This window comes from Phaeodactylum tricornutum, chromosome 5, assembly GCF_000150955.2.
Source record: "Phaeodactylum tricornutum CCAP 1055/1 chromosome 5, whole genome shotgun sequence".
NCBI lineage: Eukaryota > Bacillariophyta > Bacillariophyceae > Surirellales > Neidiaceae > Phaeodactylum > Phaeodactylum tricornutum.
Window position 1 is genome coordinate 92,202 of NC_011673.1, and position 21,493 is coordinate 113,694.

Here is a 21,493-nt window from a genome sequence, read left to right on the forward strand (position 1 = left end):
GTGGCTCCTTATTCACGTCTGATATCCGACAGAACCCGTATGTCATCTGGATGTCTCATTATTAGATGCAGAATCCTAAGACAAAAAAACGGCTAAATCAACATTAATAGGACATTTGCATTAGCTGCAAGTCTAATTAGGCACAAACGACATGATAAAGTCCTCAACAGTGATTCCATAGACTGCGAGTAAACGATATCGCTAAAAAAACTTGAAAAAGACCAACACGACCATGGCAAGTTGTACGCGATTGACTTCTTGTGTCTCGGGGGAATAAGATAGAGGGAAGGAATTCCTTGAGACACCTATAAAGACATTCACACCGTTGGCATTTATTCCTGCCATGCATCCCAAGGCGGCTCGTTGGGCCGCCTTGGCTGTCTTTCTCTTGCTTGCTGCGTTTGTTTACCTTTACCTTCACGTATCACCGGCGCTTCCGTTGCTCTCGTCCTCTTCTACGACGCTTTCTTGGTCTTATTCGGATAAACCCAGAGCGTTTCGTGGGCCGTTCGCCGCTCATAGAATCGCAATCGTGCTGCCTTTCATCGCGGCTGGACCGGAACTGATACCGCCATACCTGGAACTTTTTTGTATGGGAGCCGCCGGTTCCATGGACACCGTTGATTTTCTTCTTATTCACAACGGTGTCTTAACGAACTGGGCTCGCAAAGCCGACTGCCCTTCCAACGTTATTTGGATCGATTTGCAGTCGACGGAGAGCTTTGCGCGATTGCTGATCAAGACTATGGATGAGATAGACGATGCAGACCTGGCCTTTTCGAGAGACAATATGATCCTTCTACTCGCCAAGCACTTGGAACAATTTCCATACGCACTCGTCGAATTCAAACCCGCATTGGGATACATTTTTCAAGAGTATTTAGAATCGTATTCACACTGGGGTTATTCCGATCTCGACATGCTGTTCGGGGACCTTTCCAGATGGATTACACCTGATGAACTGACCGAATTTGATGTAGTCACATACGGTTTTGGCGATCAACACCGCTTGTACGCACGGGGTCAATTCACTTTTCATCGCAACACACCAAGAGTAAACACACTCTGGCGAAAATGTGAGTATCTTTCCCGTATGGACCAACGTTTTGCAAAAATTTTATCGGAAAAGAAAAAGTTCAAGTTTGAATCGGCCGAAGGCTGCTACTCTGTGGCGCTTTTGCAACACTACGATATTCGTGTCAAGTACGCAGTCAAGGCTTGGACAGATACTCAGGCCAAAGATACCGTCTATACTCATGGTGTCTATCTTGCTCGGAGCGCATCCTCGTTTCGCCATGTTATTTACAAGGCCCAGTCAGCAGCACAAGGTAAAGTATTGGGGGAACTAGGCGCGGGCTGGTTTGAAAGCCACGACTACGTCTATGCTGATCGGCAGCGACCACTGCAGCGCTCTACGGGAGAGAGAGAATCATTAGATTTGCCCAATATGAAAGATGTCAATTGTATGTACTGGGTTAGAGGAACTTACCAGTCAGAGCTTTGTTTGCAAGAATCGGCGGTGTCAAGTTCAGATACAGTGTACTGGATAAATGGCCAGTTATTCAAACAGCCTTACGAAACGGAACACCTGGAATCTAAAGTATCAACTGCACCTTTCTTTCATTTTCAAGAATGGAAACGCTACTACCGCGTGGGGCAGTTGGCAACGCAACACTTATCGTCAGAAGTGTCCACCTTTATCTTGACCAAAGAAGGCTCGATTCCTCTCTACACCCAAATAATGGCTCAATCGTCCCATCGTCTGGCGTCCCCCCTTGGCCTGAGACCTTTGGATTGGAAAGCAGATATCAAAAGCGACCGTAGTCAGCTACCTCGCAGCGAGTACTGTCTCGCTTCAGTGCCGAAAAAATATCCATCCAGGGCCGTGTGCGACTTGACGGTGTCCTGGTGGGACGAAGCGCGCGTTAAAATTTTATCCAGTGCGCCGGGCTGGAAATCCGTTCGTATAGAAAATGATGTCACTTTGACCATGACGCTACAAGTCACGGCAGCACAAGCGAAAGCAATACATGCGTTGGCAGATATTTTGGAAGCGGTGGTGGAAAACTTGGAGCGATGGCAAGGTCAACCGATTGTTCTTGTAATTCACGTGGCAGGTATAACAGAGAATTCCCTGTCTTTGATACGCGAGCGCTTCGGTCCCAACTCAGAAATGTCCTTCGGTTTGGACAATGCACTCGTCGCCGTTATACTACAGCAGGAGGAAGATCACATCAGTCGAAAGACTTTGCTTAACATGGCAATTGATGCTGCTCCAACACGCTGGTATATTAGTGGATTGGAATTGGAAAGGGGGCTTACCCTGTCACCCGATGCGATCACTTTTGCACACCAAGCTGCGCAAGCTTATAGTCGCTTTCGAGGCAATGTATTTTGGGTTCCTCAATTCGCGTTGAAAGGCGGTTTGAAAAGTGACCTCAGCCTTGTACAGTTATTGGAAGCGAAACGAAAACGTCTGGTAAGAGATCCTGCGGAGTTCGATGATTCTTGTAGTGACGGGACCAATCTGAAAAGTCCCGGAATAATTTGGTGGGTGGAAACGCAGATGCTGTTGGACCCCAGCAAACGATGGAAGGACCAGGACTACATCTCGAAGCAGGCCGCTTCTTTGCAAGAACTTGAAGATGGGATTCTAGAGTTGACCTCAGACGAACATGCCAACACGTTGTATAGATTTGATGAATCGCCAATCCTGCTAACGGACAACTTTGGCTCATTAGAAGTCATGCATACCCACGAAGTTGCGAAGGAAGCAGAAGTTTTTGGCGGTCGACGATGTTACAACGCTTTACGGATAGCACAGCTCGCTGCGCTAGGGTATCGTTTTGGAGTTTTGGCTGGTGCCTTGGCAGTATCGACTGAGGCCTCTCGGAAAGCTTTTACGTTCGGAAGCGATGGACACCCTCCCGGGGCGAGTCGCTGCGATGGTTGCTTTTTCTTCGAGGGAAAGCATGACGAAATTGTTAAAAGCCTTCTGAAAGAGGAGATCGGTAGACCCGTCAAGGCTTCCATAGTTTGGGCAGAAGCAATGGGGCAACGCAATTAGATTATTGACTGTTTATAAATAAATCTACGCCCGTGAGACATACGAGTTATTAATTCCCTAAAGGCTTATCAAATCTCAGCGGCCTTTACGGTCAATAGGCTTGCATGACTGCTGGAGCCACTGCAGTGCCGGACTGCCTTCGTCCAAATGTGGGCTAACTTTTTCGAGCACCTCTTCATGATAAGAATCCAGCCAATTCATTTCGTCGGCTGACAGTAGGTCCACATTGATCAGATTCGTCTGAATTGGAATCATGGTAAGTTTTGAAAACTTAAAGAACTTCTTCTCGCTACTGCTTTCTTCCTCCGCATTGTTGTGTCCCGGGTTTACGTATTGAATCTCCATCAAGTTTTCAATACGAATCCCGAACTTGCCGTCCTCATAGTAGCCTGGTTCATTCGAAAGCACCATGCCATTCTTCAAAACTTCCTTGTTGGTCCAACGAGGGCTAATTCCCATGGGTCCTTCGTGCACGTTCAAAGCAGCGCCGACTCCATGGCCGGTTCCGTGGCCGTAATCTTTTCCAATCGCCCAAAGATTCTGCCGCGCAAGCACGTCCAAAACGAATCCAGGAGTGTTTTCTGGAAACTGCATCACGTCAACGCCAATATTTCCCTTCAGGACGCGCGTGTAGTAATCGACAAACTCGTCCGTAGGCTTGCCAAAGTGCCATGTACGCGTCACATCTGTGGTGCCATATTCGTACTGACCGCCTGAATCAATCAAAATGGGGTTCACAGTGTCGAGATGACGCATCAGATCGCTGTCGGTGCTGGCTCGGTAGTGCACAATCGCTCCGTTAGGACCAACGCCGGCAATAGTGGGGAACGAAACTTCTTTGAACCCAGGCTGTTCAGCGCGACAGGACGTCAACACTTCGTCGATCTCCACTTCGGAGACGGATCTACCTTTGCCGACAATCTCTTCCGTCAGCCAAGCCATAAATTTGGCCATGGCTACTCCGTCCACAATATGGGCCTTGCGTATCCCTTCCAGTTCGGCGTCGTTTTTGCAAGCCTTCATGGGAGTCACCGCGTTTTGCGAATTGATCAAACTCTTTTCTGGAATGACGGCGCTTAGAGCGTAGTTGGCTCGAGACAGATCAATCCAAACCTTGTTACCCGCTGTCTGGCAGTGAGCATCCACTTCTGCCACAACGCTATCGTAAGGCTTGATTGTGACACCAGCATCATTTAAATGAGATTGAACGGCCGAGGATTCCACTTTACGGGGATCACAGTATAAGGAAATTTGATCAGCCTCCACCGTCACATAGGCAATACCAACCGGACAAGTGTCGATGTCTCCCATGGCACGCATATTTAGAAAGTAGGCCACATCATCTAGGGTGCAAAGCACCGTCATGGTAGCCTTTTTCTCCTTCATTTCCTTGCGTACTGCGGTAATCTTGTCCTCTAAGCTCACGCCAGCGTATTCCATCGGATGGACGCGGAATGGTGAAGTTGGAACTTCCGGTCGGTCCGTCCAGATAGGATCAACCAAATTTTCGTTGGAAGTATCCAGAACTCCAATTTTCGTTGCCTCCCCGTCCGCAATATTCAGTTCGTCGGCGGCGGCTTCCGCAAAGGCCGTTTCGAGCTCCTTGGCAAACGAGGCCGCGTGCACGAATGGATCCATACCGACTTTGAGCGGTGTTTGAGGATCACTCTGGCCGTACTTTTTCACCGCTGCCGCGGCTAGCCATTTGGGAATGGTGAGGGTATCGGCAAGTCCGGCCTTTTGCAAAGTCCAGCAATCAGGGTCCAATTGCAGACCCGCTTCGTTCCAGTAGCGAGAATCGGTCCAGAGACAGGCAGCATCCTGTGTAATCACGGCCGTTCCAGCACTACCCTTGAAGCCTGTCAAAAAGGCACGACGTTCGTAGGCCGTGGGGACGTATTCTACGAAAAAGAAACGATCAAAACAGTATAAGAAGCGGCAAGCAGCAAAAGAAAATGAGCGCGACAACGCGACGCCTTTAGCCTACCTGACAAATGCGGATCGTCCGAAGGCACCAGATACACATCGAGGTCCAAATCTTTCATGCGTGCCCGAAGCGCCTCCAGTTTAGCTGCCGGTGTCATGGTATCACTACTTTTCGAAGCGGCAATCGAAGGTTCCACTTCCGTGGTGCTCATTGAACGCACGAGCGAAGAAGCTGCTGCTCCGCCTCCTCCTCGAAAGGCCAATCCTTGTCTGGTCAAGCCAAGACCGTTAGTCAGCGAGGGCGTTGCTTCCGAGTGCCGATACGAGACTCCAGTGGAACCGGAAAGGAACGACGGGAAGACCAGTGAAGAAGGCGAAGCTCTGACGCTAGAGGAGCGATGTGTCGTGCTGGAAAACGCGGACGAAGACTGGGAAGAAAAGGCTAGCAAAGCAGCTGCCAAGGGAGGTCGAAATAAACTGCGGCTAAGGCGTTTAGTCGTTGCGTTGCTGTTCTTGAGCGACTTTACCATGGTACTCAATGAGATCATGGAATATAATAAGATCCTGACGAGGGCACCGGTTAGCAATCACCTCATAACAACGAAAGTCAGAACGGATGAGAAAGCCCAAATAGAAAGAACCTCAAGGAAAACCCTCTTCTTGCGAAACCCTCCTGTCCACTGACGTTGCAGTCTGTGATGTGTCCGACATTTACACTCAAGCTCATGTGACACATTCGTGGGGCGATACAAATTGAACCACGTTTGAAATCCATACTAACAGTAAATTGATATTAAATTTTAACCACTTGGTGTGAACCCAATTTCTGCCAAAGTCAGCACAGTGGAACAAGTAGGTAGATGCTTTGAACGGGTCTATTCACAGTCAAGTGGCACGCGCCGCCACGCGACCATGGTAGTCGCTTCTCGACATCTTTCTCTCGCGTACTATTTGTTTAATATAGAGCCTCTCCTCCTGTACACTTTGCGGCAGGACCGTTCGTTGCCTACCGATATCCCAAGCAGCCCGAGCTGTACTCTCGGATTGCTGAGCGAGGGCTTAGTTGTCTCCTACGGTTGCATGTACCAGCTTTTGTCCTGGTTTCGGACTGCTCTCCATTAGCAAATGACGGTACAGATACACTAAATGTAAGTGCAACGATTTTTGCACAGGTTTTTTTGTCGAAAAATCCCAGGGTTTTCGTTGGCTAACCACAGCAGCTGCTCCGAAACGACTGGCCAGCTTGTGATCTTGGGGAGGCGGGCTTTTCGACTCCTCAAACCATCCCATAAATGCTAGATATGTCATTCATCCTCATACGAAACTATGACAAAAGATTGATCAGGGTGAAAAAGCGAATCTCGACTCATTCACGTCAATCCGAACCGTATGGCTAATCCCTCCACCATTCTCTGGAACTGGCGCTGAGCACGTGTCGGCTGATTCGAGGAAACAGGTTGGTAGTTCCTTATAGCACGTACACCCTCGTAGAAACCCGGTCCTCGCATTGTCTCCCATCAGAAGGGGTCCTCTCTTTGTCCGCTGGAAAGCATCAATCGGTAATCTGGTAATCTTAGTCTCTCATACGAGAAGCAACACGAGCTTGCCATACGCCTTAGAAATTGCGAAGTCGCTTATCAATCGCATATCCTAAAGGTGAGCGAAGCTTTTTCAAACTGTGCTTTGGTCTTATAAAGCAAGATCCGATCAATGAAAATCAAATCATGACAAAAGTTGACGACGACAAAGACCATGTGGGCGTCACCTTTGCCCTTACCTTTGCCTGGGCGCATCCCTCGTCTTCTTTCCTTCCTTGGTCAAGTTTGCTTCGCACCGTACGTAGGCTTCCGCTTTGGGGCTGGCGGCGGGTGTGATGATGTATGTTTCGCTCGTCGAAATCTTCGGTGAAGCCGAAGCTCATTTCAATGAAGCTCGATTCTCCACCGCCAAAGCCTATCTGTACACGACCCTTTCCTTTTTCGCTGGTGTTTTGATTATGGTGGTAAGACAAGCATGACGATACGTGTGTGCACAAGGCTACCTCGGATAACCCAACTAATGTGCTCCCCGTTCTGTAAATTTAGCCTCAACACGGTCTTGGCCATTGGCATTCACAACTTTCCCGAGGGACTCGCCACGTTTGTTGCCACATTGAGCGATCCAAGCGTTGGGGCCGTCCTGGCGATTGCCATTGCTCTCCACAACATCCCTGAAGGATTGTGTGTCGCCATGCCAGTCTACCACGCCACGGGGCATCGCTGGAAGGCCTTCTCGTGGGCCTTGCTTTCCGGAATGGCTGAACCTTTTGCTGCCCTCCTGGGTTGGGCCAGTTTGGCTGATCACTTCTCGCATTCCGTTTATGGTGTCATGTTTTCCTTCGTTGCAGGAATGATGGTCGTAAGTGCTGTACGCGAACTGATCCCAACTGCGCATCACTACGATCCTACGGATACTGTCGTGACATATTCTTTTATGGTCAGAACGGCCGTTATGGCACTCTCGCCTGTCCTCTTTATTATATAAAAAACGAGATGTCTTTTTTATCAAATATGTCGAAAGCGTGCGTGCCACAAATTAGTCCTACGATCTGTAGACCGAATAACTTTCGTATTCCCATAAAAAAAGATAAGTCTATACAAAGACATGGCCGAAGCGTATACTATACTATCTATCCTTTGACAAAACGAGACTTGGAAACACCAGATTCTGGTCACGCCAAGTGAGTATGGGCCCTCTTGATCGAAGTGCTCCACTCTTTGGCTTGATCCTTCGGACGCTTCCGTTTCCGACTTTCATTCGATGCCGTGTACGTCGATGGCAAACAATCCATCCTCCGGTAGGCTTGGTCTTGCTCCAAAGAAGGCGAGAAATTCGTCAAGCCATTCTCATCATTGTCCATACAAAACTGTTCCGTCAATGGTTGTGAATCTGATCCCTCGATCTGTAGGGTCTGCGCTGACAGGCCACTTTCTTGGGCTGCAATTCCTGACTCACTGTCAATCGATTCCCGTGCAGCCATGTCTGGGTTTTCAAAAGGCCGTGTGTGGAGTGACTGAGCCGTACGGGCAACACAAACTTCGTTTGGACAACCCAGCGCGGCGGAACCTCCTTTGTGTAGCGAATGTCGAGAGTCGGTGCTGACAACAGGACCAAAGTCATAGAAACTCGCGGTGTCAGTTGTTGGCCTCTTCGCGTGATATAAACTGATGTTCGAAGGAGCCACCGATCTCTGTGTTGGTTGATGAAACCCCACCCTCGCTAATGTTGGCCTGTAGATCTGTCTGTACTCTGGATCCCTCACGTCTCCCTCATGTTCCGCACGGGTAGTCTTGGTGTGCGTTTCGCAACGAATAGGCGGAAGCGGGCCGTACCTTGGCGAATAGTTTTCAGAGCTGGTTGGAAAGTTCACACCCCTCTCTCCACCCGCAGAACTGAATGACTGACGCAACGGCGAAGTTTCTCTTAGCCGTGGTCGACTATCTTCTTTTGCTGACCGAAGTCGGTTGTGGTAAGAAAGACAGTTCTGATATTCTTCTTCCGCTGGTACATTCCGATAGGTAGGAAAAAGCGACGACACTATTCCAGCCACGTATCCCACACATTCTAAAAACAGCGCGTACTTGCGCAATTCTGTAATCAAACGAATTCGTTCTCCATCGTCAATGTTCAAATACGGTTGCGGCGTAGACACTGCCGCCGTCAACAGCAATTCCAAAGCAGCTTCGGTCATGACGATCGCCACCAAGTAGGATCGAAACGTTCGACACCGTCGCGGCAACGTCAACAGCCAAAGCACGTTGAGCGTACCCAGTACGTGCAGCAGAAAGGTCACGTAGGTATATCCCGCAGTTGCCGTTTGAATCAAAGAATCTAGACCTGCCAGAGGCTGTAGACGTGTCGTAGTAGCCTGTACCGTATCGGCCAAGTTAGCAATCTGTTCCTGTTGAAAGGCGACAGCCGTGCGATATCGTTCCATTTCCCGGACTTGTTGTTGCCAGACGGTCGTTTGGTACGTTGTCCAGGATTGAAAGGTTGCTTCTTGTTCGGCATCCCGGACCTCGGCCCTATCAAGAACACGTTTTAGAAAGGCCGTGTGCTCGGCCACATGTCGTTCCAGAATCGGACCAAGGTGGAGTTGCAGTTGCGCGCGCAGCTCGTGTGACAAGTGCCGGGACACTTCCTGTTGCAGGGTGGGCAACACATGTGTTTCCAAAGCAAGGGTGACACGGTTCTGGACCTGGTCGGGAAGATTGGTGAGTTGTTGCATTTGGAGTACGTGTTGGGCCGAAACGCCAACAAGGGCGTCAAGTTGTTGAAGCGAAGCGTGGGCAATATCCTCGTACTGAGCAGAAAGTTGTCGAGAGGATTCCTGTTGGGCCTGCAGCAGGGCTTGTTGCGTCAAGCGGACGCACCAGACTTGGACATAGGCAAAAAACTGGGTATATATCGTCCCTGCCAAGGGTGTCAAGTGACCGAGACAATCGTAGAGTGCGACTTCCGGCGCAGTGGTGCCGGTACGACTGGCAGCGTCAGTCTGTAGTGGTTGACAATGGAGTTGTACATGCGACTGTGAATTTGCCGGATCCTCTTCCAAGGGTTGTTGTAGGTCTTGCAAATGACAGCGTGTAATTTCCAGAGCTAGTCTTTTTTGTTGCGTTTCCGGCAGATTGGCACAGAAAATCTCGGCGTCAATATCGTTCCGCGAGGAACGAGTCGGCAAGGAGCCCGTGCTGGTCAAAGCCGAGCTCCAACACTGTGGGGAAGGCTGGATAGAGACCATTTCAGGTCCAATCGCGTGCTGATACTGTCCTTTACTGGACTTAGGATGCTCGGGCCATAGTCCAGTCGTACTATCGGCATCGTGAGGATCCCGTGCTATTCTTGTGTTTTTGGTAGGGTGGATATCTTTGCGGGTCTGGGAGTTTGAATGCTTGTCGTAAGTGTTTGTTTGAGAAGCCCTGACGGAACGCAAACAGTTCAGGCCAAGAGCACCGAACCACCAATAGGTGAAAAATTTTCTCATGGTGCATTATCAGAAATGTTGTGGAGAGAGGTGTCAACGACGAGGACGCGTATTTCAAAGTACGATGCTCATGGCAGTCGTGTCGTCTCTCGTCTCGTGGCGGCGTCACACCCAAACGAGGATGCGAAACAAGGGAGGTTTGCAATCGGTTGCCTTGTTCACGACTGATTTGAACATGGAGTGAGCGGTTTCGACCGTCACGGACCGCCATCATTTGGAAGCGAGAGGTGCGAATGTTTGGGACTGGGGTAGGGTGTGGTGGTATATTCGCTACTCACAGTCGAATGCTTCCGAGAAAATGTGAGTGTTTGCCAGCGTGTTTGTCTATTCTATATTTACAGTTAATGAAAAGATGGCAAAGAGACAGAATATAGTGTCGTATACGTTTTATGAACGGACACTAGGCTCTATCAATATTGTTCGGACAGAGTATTGATTTATGCACAAATTCTTTCGTGACCAAAGGCGTTTATTGCAAAGTCCTGGTCCGGGCCGCCGGCCGGAACCGGTAGTTACGGTTCCAGGGACGTTTGCTTTGATGCAAGAATACTGCTGGCAAAGCCGTTAGAAGTCGCACTGGAAAAGTGAATTCGCAATCCATCGTAACTACGCTACCTTAATCTTGGTGTACCTTTCTTGGTGCTCCATACCTTGGAACCTCTATCCACTGCGCATCTACCTATATCCCCACGCTACCCAAGAATGTCGTTTGTTGCTTCCGCCGTTCGCTCCCACGTCTCTCGCAACGGGGCGCGGCGTTCGACAGTGCCGGCGGTGTCTCACTGCGCGCCAACGAACCCCAAGACCTTTTGGTCTACCCCGCTGCGCGGCCAAGAGGAGCCCGTCAAAACCAAAGTCAAGCCCAAGGTCCACACACCTGAGCTAATTCAGAAAATAGCGACGTCGCACAATTTGTCCATCGCCGATTCGCGACGGATCTTCAAGACCGTCTTTGATACCATTCACGAGGTACGATATGGAATTGCCGGACCAACACCGCGACAACGTCAAACGGAGGAACGAAGACGTACATACTCGTTGACTCTTTGTGTCACTCACTAATCTACTCATTCGAACCCATACATATCTTTTGTCTTTCGCTTATCCGGTCTTCTTGTTGCAGACATTGGCCGAGGGCAAGTCCGTATCGGTAACCAAGTTTGGTATCTTCACCACCGTGCGTACCAAGGAACGGACCGGCCGCAATCCCCGCACGGGAGCAGCCATCCACGTTGACGCCAAAGAACGCGTGCGCTTCCGACCCACAAAATATCTCAAAGAGTTTGTGCAACCCAAGTAGAAGCTTCCGAATTGGTCTCAGTGTGCGTGCCGACACGCCCAAATTGATGTAGGGGCGTAAGCATCCTACCGTATCACACTGTACCGATAGTGCCCATTCATAACACTCATCCACAGAACAAACAAACAAAAATTGAACTACCAACACCTATTGACAACACTATTGACCAAAAGTAACGTAGTTCCGTCATCGAATCCCTCGTTACCCGGATTCATTCACACGGTCGTTCCGGTGCCTTTCGTCCACGCGGGAACGACACACAGTGTCGACCAAGGTCAGTTTAAGCGGAGGCAGTGCGTACGAAGGGGTCGGTCGGGAGGCTCTAGACCCGTCGGGACCAGGCACGGCTAAATCGACTTCTGTATGATTCAAATGCGATACGTGATCCGACAACGGTTTGCATCGGACCAGATACGATACCTCCCGCAAGGGCAACACCGAGCTCCGACCGTGTCGCTCCAAACAGTACGCCGCCTGTGTGCTCGGTGTCAAATACGGCAGCACGTCCGATTCCTGCAAAACCACCCGGTGGTGCCGTCCTCCGGAACGCAACCGCAAGGCTTCCCGCGCCAACGACCGCGCCATGACTACGGCACTCCGAATGTGCGGGGCTGGTGGCGCCGTCTTGACAAATACGATGCCCCGGTCCGACACCCAAGCTCCGGCCTCGACAGCTTGCATAGCAATCGCGCTCATTCCGAGCAACGACAGCGCCGCCTCCCGTTCGGCGTACAATTTCGCTTGACCCGTACCATCGTCCAGTACACCACTACACTCCCATTTGATGCTTCCGTGGTAGTTCACGTTACAATTATTAGGACAACGGAGATGAGTTCCTTCACGACTGTTAACTTGAGGCCGTGGCGCTGATATGGGCGGACTTGTCGGCGGTATGGCAGGACAAACCATCGGTTCGTTCGGTAGGGGCCGATCCCAGTAGCTTGGGCCGATCACGCCCTCGCGGTCAAGATTCCTACTCAGAGTCCGCACCAAGCCGTTGCCTTCGTCTCCTTTTTTCTCTTTCTGTCCGTCGCCATTGGCGGAAGGATTCACTAGTGTCTGGAAACACTTGGAGCATTGGGCTTGGGCGCTACAATACGAGACGCTTAGAAATGTCGCATTGCGAATCTCACGGACCAACGACGGGGCGAGATGTGCGCTTCCGGGCTGGCGAAGATCTCGACAGATGGCCAAGTGCAAGTCGGCCAAGGTACAAGAGGGAATTTCACTGGCGGTGGGTGGCAATAACAGGTCGCCCAAGATTGGCAACAACCGTGTTTCATCCTCGGAGGAGGCTAGATGAGATCGTGTTCGAGTGACTCGACGATTCAACATACCGGTCAAGAACCTTTCTCCCCCAGAAAAATGAAACGCATCCTCCGATAGGTTTGCGTCGGTTGGTGCAGCATTTGAAATAGGGAAAAAGAAAGACGCGGATAGATCATCTACTGCACAACGTAAGCGAACATACCCTCGTTTAGCATCTTGCTGTGCCGATGCGGACGGAAATCGTACAAGCACACCACAAGTGGAAGCGATCGAGGGAGCGGAAATACCTTGAAATTCATCCCACCCTCCCGAGAGTAATGCACAAGTGCTCGCCGAGCTGGCAAGTGTCCACCACACGAGAATAAGAGATAGCTGATCCTCGGTAACTGTCGCGCCTAGCCCTGAGGTGATCCAGCGACGTATTTGTATTCGCCATGATTCATTAACTCGCACAGGTGGCTTAATCTCGATTGACTGTATACATGAAAACTCGTCGATTGAGGAGATTAGTGGTGCTTGCGATAAAGTCAGCATCAATCCGTTGAACTCGCAATTCCGGATTTTAGCCAATTTCATCGACTTGCGTACCAAAAGGCCAACAGCGGATCCTGGTACCTGGCTTTTCGCAGAAAGTGGGTCAAGTAAGTCTCGAACGGAATGCTCAGTACCTATAGGTTCGTCGTTGGCATCGAAAACGGAGCAGCCACTATTGATCGTACGCATCTCGTCGCAATCCAAGCAAAAGGACGCAATCAACAGTAAACCTTGGATTTCTAGTATTGCACAGCATCCGGTCGCGTTATTTTGCTCACTCTCGGGCGGAGGAAGTAGTACTTTACGGCAGTGGCGGTCCGAACGCGAATCATTTGACGAAAAGCCAACACAGAGACAAGAGACCACAATGGATCGAAGCCTACCAATAAAAAATTCCGTGGCTGCTGCAAGGGTCCGGACATCCGCGTTTATGCAAAGGCCCGATACTGGCAGAATTACTCCACCAGTCGTCAATGAGAGACTGGTGAAGTTGTTGTGGTGTTTGCCATGGCCAAATCCTGATGTGTACACGTGTTCGCCTTTCGAAAAGGGTTGCGAGTTGCTGGACAGATCCCACGGTTCAAGAACAAAGGCAGCATGCCATCCTACCTGTAGGTCTGTCCCTATTTCAAAAAGGCGATCCAACTTGGAAGAAAGAGCATTGAAAGCATGTGTTTGTATCGCCGCCAAATCAAGAAACGAAGGCATTGAAAACGGTTTTGTGTTTGTAGACAGGTGACAGCCGTATATGGGCTGTGGTTTTGTTCTTTTCTCACAGGGATATTCCAAAAAAGCGTGATCAAAGAACTCAGCATATGGGTTGCGTGCGGGCCTTTTTTGTGGGAAGCTCTCGGGAAACCAGAAGGAAATGAGCTCGTCCAGAAAAGGCATTCGGCAGCCAATTGGAACACGCCAACGAGCTTGGCTGAGCCAATTTTCCAGGCGTATTCGTAGTACCCACTCGTGATATGATCGGCGTATCTTCAAGAATGAGTATGGAATAGGGAGAGGCAAACCCTTGCCTCGACAGTTCTCTTTCTTCATTGTGGGGGGAATTTTCGCTCCAGGCGCTGGCCCGTCAATCGCCAGCCGCCGGAGACATATTTTGGATCGTAGACAAGCCGCATATGTTTGGTCGTTGTCAATAGCATGCACGTTGTAAACTTCCACACTAGCTCCCTCGCGCAAACTGAGCTGGAGCGCTGATGACATTGGAAAGTACGTCAAGAGCAAGACTAAACATTTTGAAGTGCTGGGATTTGAGGCAACATCCATGATATTTGTGAGAGTCAAAAATTGAATGTGAATTTGGCTCCCAGTTTTTGTATAGTGAACGGACTGAATACATCCCTGAATATTTCTCAATTCGGTTGTCGGAAGCCGATTCATGTGTACATGGTCGGGATTGGATTGACACCATATAATTTGGCACTCCTTATCAACAACATAAACGTAGGAGTTAACCCGTATTTTCTGGCCCCAACGATAGCCTTTGGCTTCAAGCATGTCTGGAATGCGCCACTGCTGTCGTAGTACTTTATGGAGTACTAAGTCATCCCCTGGGTATAATGCCTCGACACAAAGCAAGGCGTCGTGTCGAATCACAGCGACACACGAGAGGATGCTTTCATCGTCATGATAATCAAAAAGTTCCATCAAAACGAATGGATTCGAGGTGTCCATCGCAATGATGGGTGAAACTGCGTGCACCTTTGCTCGAATAGTGTACGCATCAGTGCGACTCGACGCTACGTTTTCTTGCCGATTCATAACTTCCAAACGCCGCGTCTGTTGCAACGTCCAAACATCGATTGCAGAATCGAAAAATGTGTTGCATGGACTCCCCGGGTCAACAATGCTGAGGGCATCATCTGGAACTTCCAGCAGAACCACGTTCATTGGGTCAGGATGCTCCGCCGATGCAGGTTGAGCCTCAAGGAAAAATTGAACGTAACGATCCAAGCGCACGGTTTGTTGAAATCGAGCCGCATCGCACGTTTTCTTAGCCAAGGTCATCGAAACAGAAAGTAAGTATTCTTGCGAGGAATTCAAGGGTGTAAAAATCCAGCCGACAATCGCTACAGAATTGGTATCGTGCGCGGCTTGGAGAGTCTTCGCTTCGGCGTTGGTTTCGTTGACCGACGTGGGGGTCTTCCGCTTTCGACCAGCTTGACAAGAAGAGGAAACTTGGCGACTTAAAGCCAACCGAAAGGAGATTTTCCCAACTTGAGATTTCTCCATTGTCCCCGACAACAACTGTCCCGTTCTGTGTGAACTAGCCAACGCGAGAATGCATCTGACTGTGAATTGTGAACCATTAGCATGCAACAGCCTGATATGAAAAATGAAATCGGATCGAAAAAACGGATGTATGGAACAAAAACCCGGATTTACAATGTTTCTTGGCCCGAAATACGCTGAGTCCTTAGAGTTGTAAAATGTGCCAATTGCTACGAAATAGAACGCATCTCTTCTCCGTAAACCTGACATAACTCACCTCTCCGGCCCGCACGGGCGACAAGATTCCTTAGACCAAGAAGGCTCTTAAATCCAAACTCTACGCTTATGCTATATGTCTAAATCGTCGTCGGGATCTTCTTCGTCGTAATCGTCAAATTCGGGGTCATCGTCTTGCACGATAATTTGAGGGGCACGTGCTCGTTGAGATGTTGTATTGGTAATCGATGGCGTTTCTTTCGCACTAATTGCGTCGTCGTCTTCCAATTGAAGCTTTATCTTTGGCCGCTCACTTGACCGCGACGATCCCTTCACTGGCCCACGACCCGCATTGACATTATTTTCGACGTCATCGTCACCATCCGTCCGTGGTAAGCTCGCTTCTTCGTGCTCCAGAACACGGATGGTTTGCAGGCCGTTACGGCGATCAGTTACAATTTGGTAGGACAAGGCCTCACGTAGTACGTTCCCCCGTTCCCGCACCCCTTGACGGAGAAGCACAGCCTCACCACCAGTCAGCCACAAAACTGCATGCGAGGCATCTTCCAACCGACAGTGTTGCGCTGATGTCAAGCTATCCGTCCGAATCGGTACCACCAATGGGCACACGGTTGGGATCCGCGACACCAACGTGAGAAAGTTCAATATGCGATCAAAGCCGTGCCGTACAAGAAGAGGAGAAATTGAATCGAACATGATAGGAACGCAATAATTGCTGTAATCATCGATTGTTCCTAACACAGAGGAGTTTGTGTCTTTCTGCGCGGCTACTTTTTCTTTCAAAACACGCAGTAGTGTCTCTAAACAATTTAAATTGAGAGCGTCGGAATCGTTCCAACCCCATGGATCGACCGAAAGATCAATGACAGTAGTTTGATTTGGAGTGATCCTAGAAGCACGCTCGTTTCTCTTGTCTTGGCTACCACTGATACTGGTCGTCTGTACCCATATAAGACGCGGGACAGTTTTTTGTAATGTCGTTCCGACGTGACGCATCCAGAGCGTCCCGGCCTGACAATCACGAGTAGCATTTTCGGCTGGTGTTCGCAGTCCAGCTCGGTGATACAGTGTATCTTCCAACGTGCCTTGAGCTGCGGCGTGTCGAAGATGAGCTGCATTCGAATGTTGGAGGAGGAAGAGGTACGGTGGATGTTCACGTGGTGTTGTCGTGGACTCCGACGGCGACGGCTCTTGCTTAGATACAGTCAGCTTCCGGAACAAGTTCTCTATACTCTCGCTTCTCTTGGTCATACTGTTGCAGGTGCTTGTGTGGAACGAGTAGTTGGCTATTCAGATGTTGAAAGTCGTTTGCTAGTTTTCGCTCATGGCGGCTTTTTGTTTCGGCTTGCCTTTGTTCTGCGTCGTATCGGACAGATGGATGGTACGGAGGGAAGGTTTCTTTCTGAGAGAGATACATACTATATGAGAATATCATTCACTGCCCGACAAAACATATTCTAGAAAACGACACAAGAGCGACATATCCGTCGGATGCTGTCCCTATATACCTAATCTTGTTTCCGGGCCTTATAATGAATGGTCCACAATGTCCAGTCTCTGTCCATAGCAGTAGCCCACCATGACTGGACGGGGCTCGACTTGCGCTACTGATTTCTTGATGGTTGGCGGTCGACCATGGAAATCAGGTACCAACGGATTTCTATCTTGCTCGAATCTTATTCTCTTTGCGGCGGAGAGAGTCGTCGCTTCTGGACACTATCTGCGTAGGAATTGCGTTGCTTGAAGCACTCTTCTAAATCGCGTCTTACCTGCTTCGAAATATCCAAGGATTCGAAACAAAATGGGCTTTGCCTCAGCCCGGTTGCTCCCCGATCTACAGATCGCGATCGCAACGCTCTATTCACTGCCCCTGCCGCAAGATGTTACACAATATGCTGATCAAAGCCAGGCGCACGAATTTTTGCAGCACATTCAATCACGGAACGTGCGACGAAAGATTCATTCCCTTCAGCAAAGACATCGAGACCAAGCGATGAAACAACAACCAACGTCAACGACCAATCAGCAGCAAACGATTGCGCTACCTCGAGAAGATGAGACAACTGTGAGAATGGGTTCATCTTGGCTGCCTTGTCTGATACTGCTATGTCAATTGGATGGTTCGGGGCGGCCTTGTCTAGCCGCAACCCCTACGGAGCGATTATTTGCGGCCCAAACCTTGCTGCATCGTCTACGCCGAATTAAGATCGTTGAAGCGATTGACCTGGATGTCGAACTTGACCACGACCTTGAGGAATCTCAGGCTCTATATTTTTATGAATCCATGGATCACGCGGTCAATTTATTATCCGCATACAAAAATCTCATGGAGAGAATGAACCCGTTTGTTGCGATGGTTCTTTCGCCCTACCTAGCGAATGTATCCTCTGTGGAAGACGAGGAACGCACTAAGGCTGAGTTGACTTTGTTGACTTTGGGAGCAATTGCATTTTTGATAGCTAGCGACCCTCAGGCAAACGACCAAATGATGCCTTTGCTCTCAACAATTGGGCACTCAATGGCCGTGGTGGCCTTGCGAATAAGATATACTCCTTCTTCCGTTGATGCTCCGCAAGGTCCGTCGTCGCCACCAATTGTTACCCTTATTGAGCAGGCGCTGAGTGCAGCTTGGAACACGGCTCCTTCCGTCTCCCTACCACAGAACCACGAAGTCATGTGCGTCACACTAAATATCGCTTTCGGTGCCATTCCAGACGCCTTGTTGGGAAGCCCGGGTGGAGCTCGGGGACGTCTGTCAATGGATCCTCGTTGCATTCAAGCAGCAACTCACGAACTGATTACTGGTCTACGGACACTCTGGGAGAGTCTTAAAAGGCACGAAGTAATCCATTCCCACTGGACCCTACGGACCATGGAACGTTGGGCCAAATTTGTTCCGCTCGATCATGACTTAGTAACCGCGACGGTTCCGCTTGTGCGGGAGTACGCCATAATGGATGGGCCACACGGCAAAGATGCCTTTGAGTATCTCATTGCAATCTTTGAGAGTGGATCGTGGACTGTGGACCAAGTGTTGGCGACTAGCATGGGACTGACGGATGAAAAAAGAACGAACCAATCGGGCAGAAAACGCCAATCCAGTAGGTCCAAGAAAAGACAAAAGGAGCTAGTCGACAGCCGGACCACGGATACAGCTGTAGTGCATGCGGAGAATGAAGTGCAACAACGCGGACAAAGCGCTTGTTTGGTAGCTATGCAAGTGTGGAACGTTTTGCGGGACTCTGCGGAACGTGCATTGACGCAAGCTAAGAACGAAAGGATTCAAGTTGAAGGAGAAGGACCAATAGGATGCATAGCAACTTGTGCAAACGCATGTCTGCCACATTTACTGCGGCACCCAGCGCAGCCTAATGCGCAAGAATTGTTTGCACAAATTAGTGGTGTCGTGCAAAATGTATGTGCAAGTGATAACAAGGCCGTTCGAGGACTCGTATTCGAGTCGCTGTTCACTTTACATGCAACCATGTTGAATTTGGTGCGAGAAGAAAAGTTCACGGATCCTTCTTTGGAATCACTGATGGTTGATCACTTCTATCACTGCTCCATGAATTTAGCCGTACGGTGTGGATATCCAGACTCCTATTTCGTCAATCTTGCTGCAAGTAGCGACGAAGAAATAGAAGTAGAACGAAACGACGTCCGTGACGTAGTGCGGGCCATCGCATGCTCTGAAGAGGGTGGGTCGACGTCAGAAGTCATCACACTTCATAGGCCACTCGAGACGTCACTCAAAATATTGTCGAAAATGCTACACGCTTGTGTGGATGCTGTAAATACAGCTCTATCACAGCGGCTACTTCCGTCAGAAGCAATAGTTCACGCCTTTTCAGCCTTGGCGAAGCCGCTCAATCATGTTGCAAAAGCTAACGCATCAAATTCTTCGTGTGAACTTTGTATACTTGCAATGAAATTCCTCATCTCTGTTACGGGGGCACTTTTGAAAGCTTTTGAAGATAAAAAGCCTATTCTGCAGCTGTTGCCAATATGTCGTACTGCGAGCATTGCCATGGCTTCCGTGACTCCAATGCTTTCATCACTTGTTCAAAATTATTGCGACAATCGACTGGTTCTCGGTGCTGTCCGTGAAACGCTAGATGTTTGTATTCGGGGCTCTATCGTCTCAGTAGCAGAGCTCCCAGAACTAGCGTCGGCCTCTGAGCTGCATCATGCGCAGTATGACATTCGAGGGACAATGAGGGGTCCCGGTGGCGAAGACCATGTTGGTTGCCTGGTCCTGATGCGCTTCGTAGACGAGAGCGAGGCACTTTCCAAAGTTGTAATCGACGTCGCTCGCCCTTACCTTTCTCAGCTTTGTGACTTGTACCAACACCTCAAATCGATTGAATCAAATAGAGAACGTGGAGTGCATCATGGACGTGGTGTGGCTCCAAAATCGAGGAGAATTCTCCTTAGCGTTTTATGTCATCTTGAGACTTTGTCAAGAGGGCAGGGTGGAGCATCAACAATGCTCCTGGATATCTTCGACAGAACGATTGAAACAATCGTCAATATGAACGGTCATGTTTCTTCAGGCGAGACGAAGTTTTATTTTCTTTGTGAGGCTACGCTCGATATTGCCGCCTTTTCTTCTACTCTGATCAGGTCCCTGTTCGAGCCGGATGATGACGTCTCCAAGAATTCTCGGTGTTTGGAAATGCTGGCCGATGCTTGCGTTAAAGGATATAGAATGATTGGTCCTGATCCACCGTCACCGGAGATATACCAGGTATGTACTCAGTGTATATGGGCTGCGTTGTATTCCATTTCACCCTCACGCTTGTGCATTCCCGAAGTGGAACCGGTATCGTGCTGCTATCTTTTCTCTACTTAAGGCAGCTGCCCACCCTGACTTACCAGAGCGCTCGATCAATATGATACAAATTCTTATTTCGGCTGAATGTGACGCCATCGCAACGCAATGCACTATGATGCCTCTGTGCTCCAGTAGCCTTTTCAATGACGAAGTAGTTTCGCCAGAAACGGTACCTGCAGGTCTTTTTGTAAAAGTGCTTGGGGACGTTATTGGAGAATCCCATTCGTATTCGCACATTTGTGCTCAGGTTTTATGGCTTGAAAAGGACGTCGTCCTAAACTCAATTCTCCTTGAATGTGGAGATCCTGAAATTACGGGTGGTGATTTTGTTGATCCACGCTGCACATTACTGGAGGCTTGGCTGCTTTGCATGAGCAAAATAGTGTCGAGTAAACATTCCACGGTGGAGCCATTTGTTGAAACGCTTCTGAGCGAGACGTGCGTGGTGCTGCTTAGTCTTCTCTTTTCTAAAACAGTGGCGACGACGCAGGAGGACCGAGGGAAAGATCCATGCTTGAGTCTGGACGGTCCGCATACTCTCGCAGCTATGGAATTCTTGTCCGCATTCTTGTCTTCGGGCTTCGGCTTTCAAGCCCTTTCTGAACAGCTGAGACTGAATATTTCATTCGATTTTCCCTCCCTTCCATTCTGCGACGCGTCTTTGCATGGATCGGTCATTATAGGGGCAGCGCTTTTTCGAGCCATGCAAGGAGCTCTACCTCCATGGGCGGTGGAATCTATCCCCGAAGTCTATAGCGCTTTCTTTACAGCAACGGGACGAAATCCTGAATTGTTTGGAGCAGTTTTGCGCTCCTCTATGGAAATCCGTTTGTCAGAACGATCGACAATGTGCGGCGTTGTTCAACGAGGTGAGCTTTTGTCGGGGCGGTACTTTGAGGGCACGTCCGAAAAAGCAAAAGAGCAGTTTGTGGACGAGACAATCGATCTGTGTAGATCAGATACTGCCAGTAGCTGGAGACGAATGAAAGTACTTGTAAAGCAAGTATGTGGTGGGAAAAAGAAAGACTCAGATTGCAAGCAGAAGCCTTCGTATACAAGGTGGGATTTTGAGCGATTGTAACA

At 49.5% G+C, this 21,493-nt stretch overlaps 7 protein-coding genes across 7 annotated transcripts; 3 read left to right on the forward strand and 4 right to left on the reverse strand.

Moving 5' to 3' along the window:
* The first annotated feature begins 274 nt into the window (after positions 1–274).
* PHATRDRAFT_44739 (predicted protein) lies at positions 275–3,112 on the forward strand. The gene has a single exon (XM_002178667.1). The coding sequence runs from the start codon at positions 344–346 to the stop codon at positions 3,065–3,067; it is 2,724 nt and encodes a 907-aa protein (XP_002178703.1). The 5' UTR covers positions 275–343; the 3' UTR covers positions 3,068–3,112.
* Positions 3,113–3,142: 30 nt separating this feature from the next.
* PHATRDRAFT_11174 (predicted protein) lies at positions 3,143–5,112 on the reverse strand (the record flags this gene model as incomplete). The annotated part of the gene is made up of 2 exons (XM_002178892.1): positions 3,143–4,968; positions 5,055–5,112. 2 exons carry the CDS (start codon positions 5,110–5,112, stop codon positions 3,143–3,145), a joined length of 1,884 nt encoding a protein of 627 aa, XP_002178928.1.
* Positions 5,113–6,699: 1,587 nt separating this feature from the next.
* On the forward strand, positions 6,700–7,640 carry PHATRDRAFT_26405 (predicted protein). The gene is made up of 2 exons (XM_002178668.1): positions 6,700–6,995; positions 7,079–7,640. Exons 1-2 carry the CDS (start codon positions 6,867–6,869, stop codon positions 7,514–7,516), a joined length of 567 nt encoding a protein of 188 aa, XP_002178704.1. The 5' UTR covers positions 6,700–6,866; the 3' UTR covers positions 7,517–7,640.
* Positions 7,641–7,703: 63 nt separating this feature from the next.
* Positions 7,704–10,016, reverse strand: PHATRDRAFT_44742 (predicted protein; the record flags this gene model as incomplete). Its single annotated transcript, XM_002178893.1, has 1 exon — positions 7,704–10,016. The coding sequence occupies one exon, from the start codon at positions 10,014–10,016 to the stop codon at positions 7,704–7,706; it is 2,313 nt and encodes a 770-aa protein (XP_002178929.1).
* Positions 10,017–11,079: 1,063 nt separating this feature from the next.
* Positions 11,080–15,360, reverse strand: PHATRDRAFT_44743 (predicted protein; the record flags this gene model as incomplete). Its single annotated transcript, XM_002178894.1, has 2 exons — positions 11,080–11,394; positions 11,578–15,360. 2 exons carry the CDS (start codon positions 15,358–15,360, stop codon positions 11,080–11,082), a joined length of 4,098 nt encoding a protein of 1,365 aa, XP_002178930.1.
* A 327-nt stretch (positions 15,361–15,687) lies between these two features.
* PHATRDRAFT_34241 (predicted protein) lies at positions 15,688–16,827 on the reverse strand (the record flags this gene model as incomplete). Its single annotated transcript, XM_002178895.1, has 1 exon — positions 15,688–16,827. One exon carries the CDS (start codon positions 16,825–16,827, stop codon positions 15,688–15,690), a length of 1,140 nt encoding a protein of 379 aa, XP_002178931.1.
* A 450-nt stretch (positions 16,828–17,277) lies between these two features.
* Positions 17,278–21,491, forward strand: PHATRDRAFT_44744 (predicted protein; the record flags this gene model as incomplete). Its single annotated transcript, XM_002178669.1, has 2 exons — positions 17,278–20,323; positions 20,391–21,491. Exons 1-2 carry the CDS (start codon positions 17,378–17,380, stop codon positions 21,489–21,491), a joined length of 4,047 nt encoding a protein of 1,348 aa, XP_002178705.1. The 5' UTR covers positions 17,278–17,377.
* Positions 21,492–21,493: the final 2 nt, after the last annotated feature.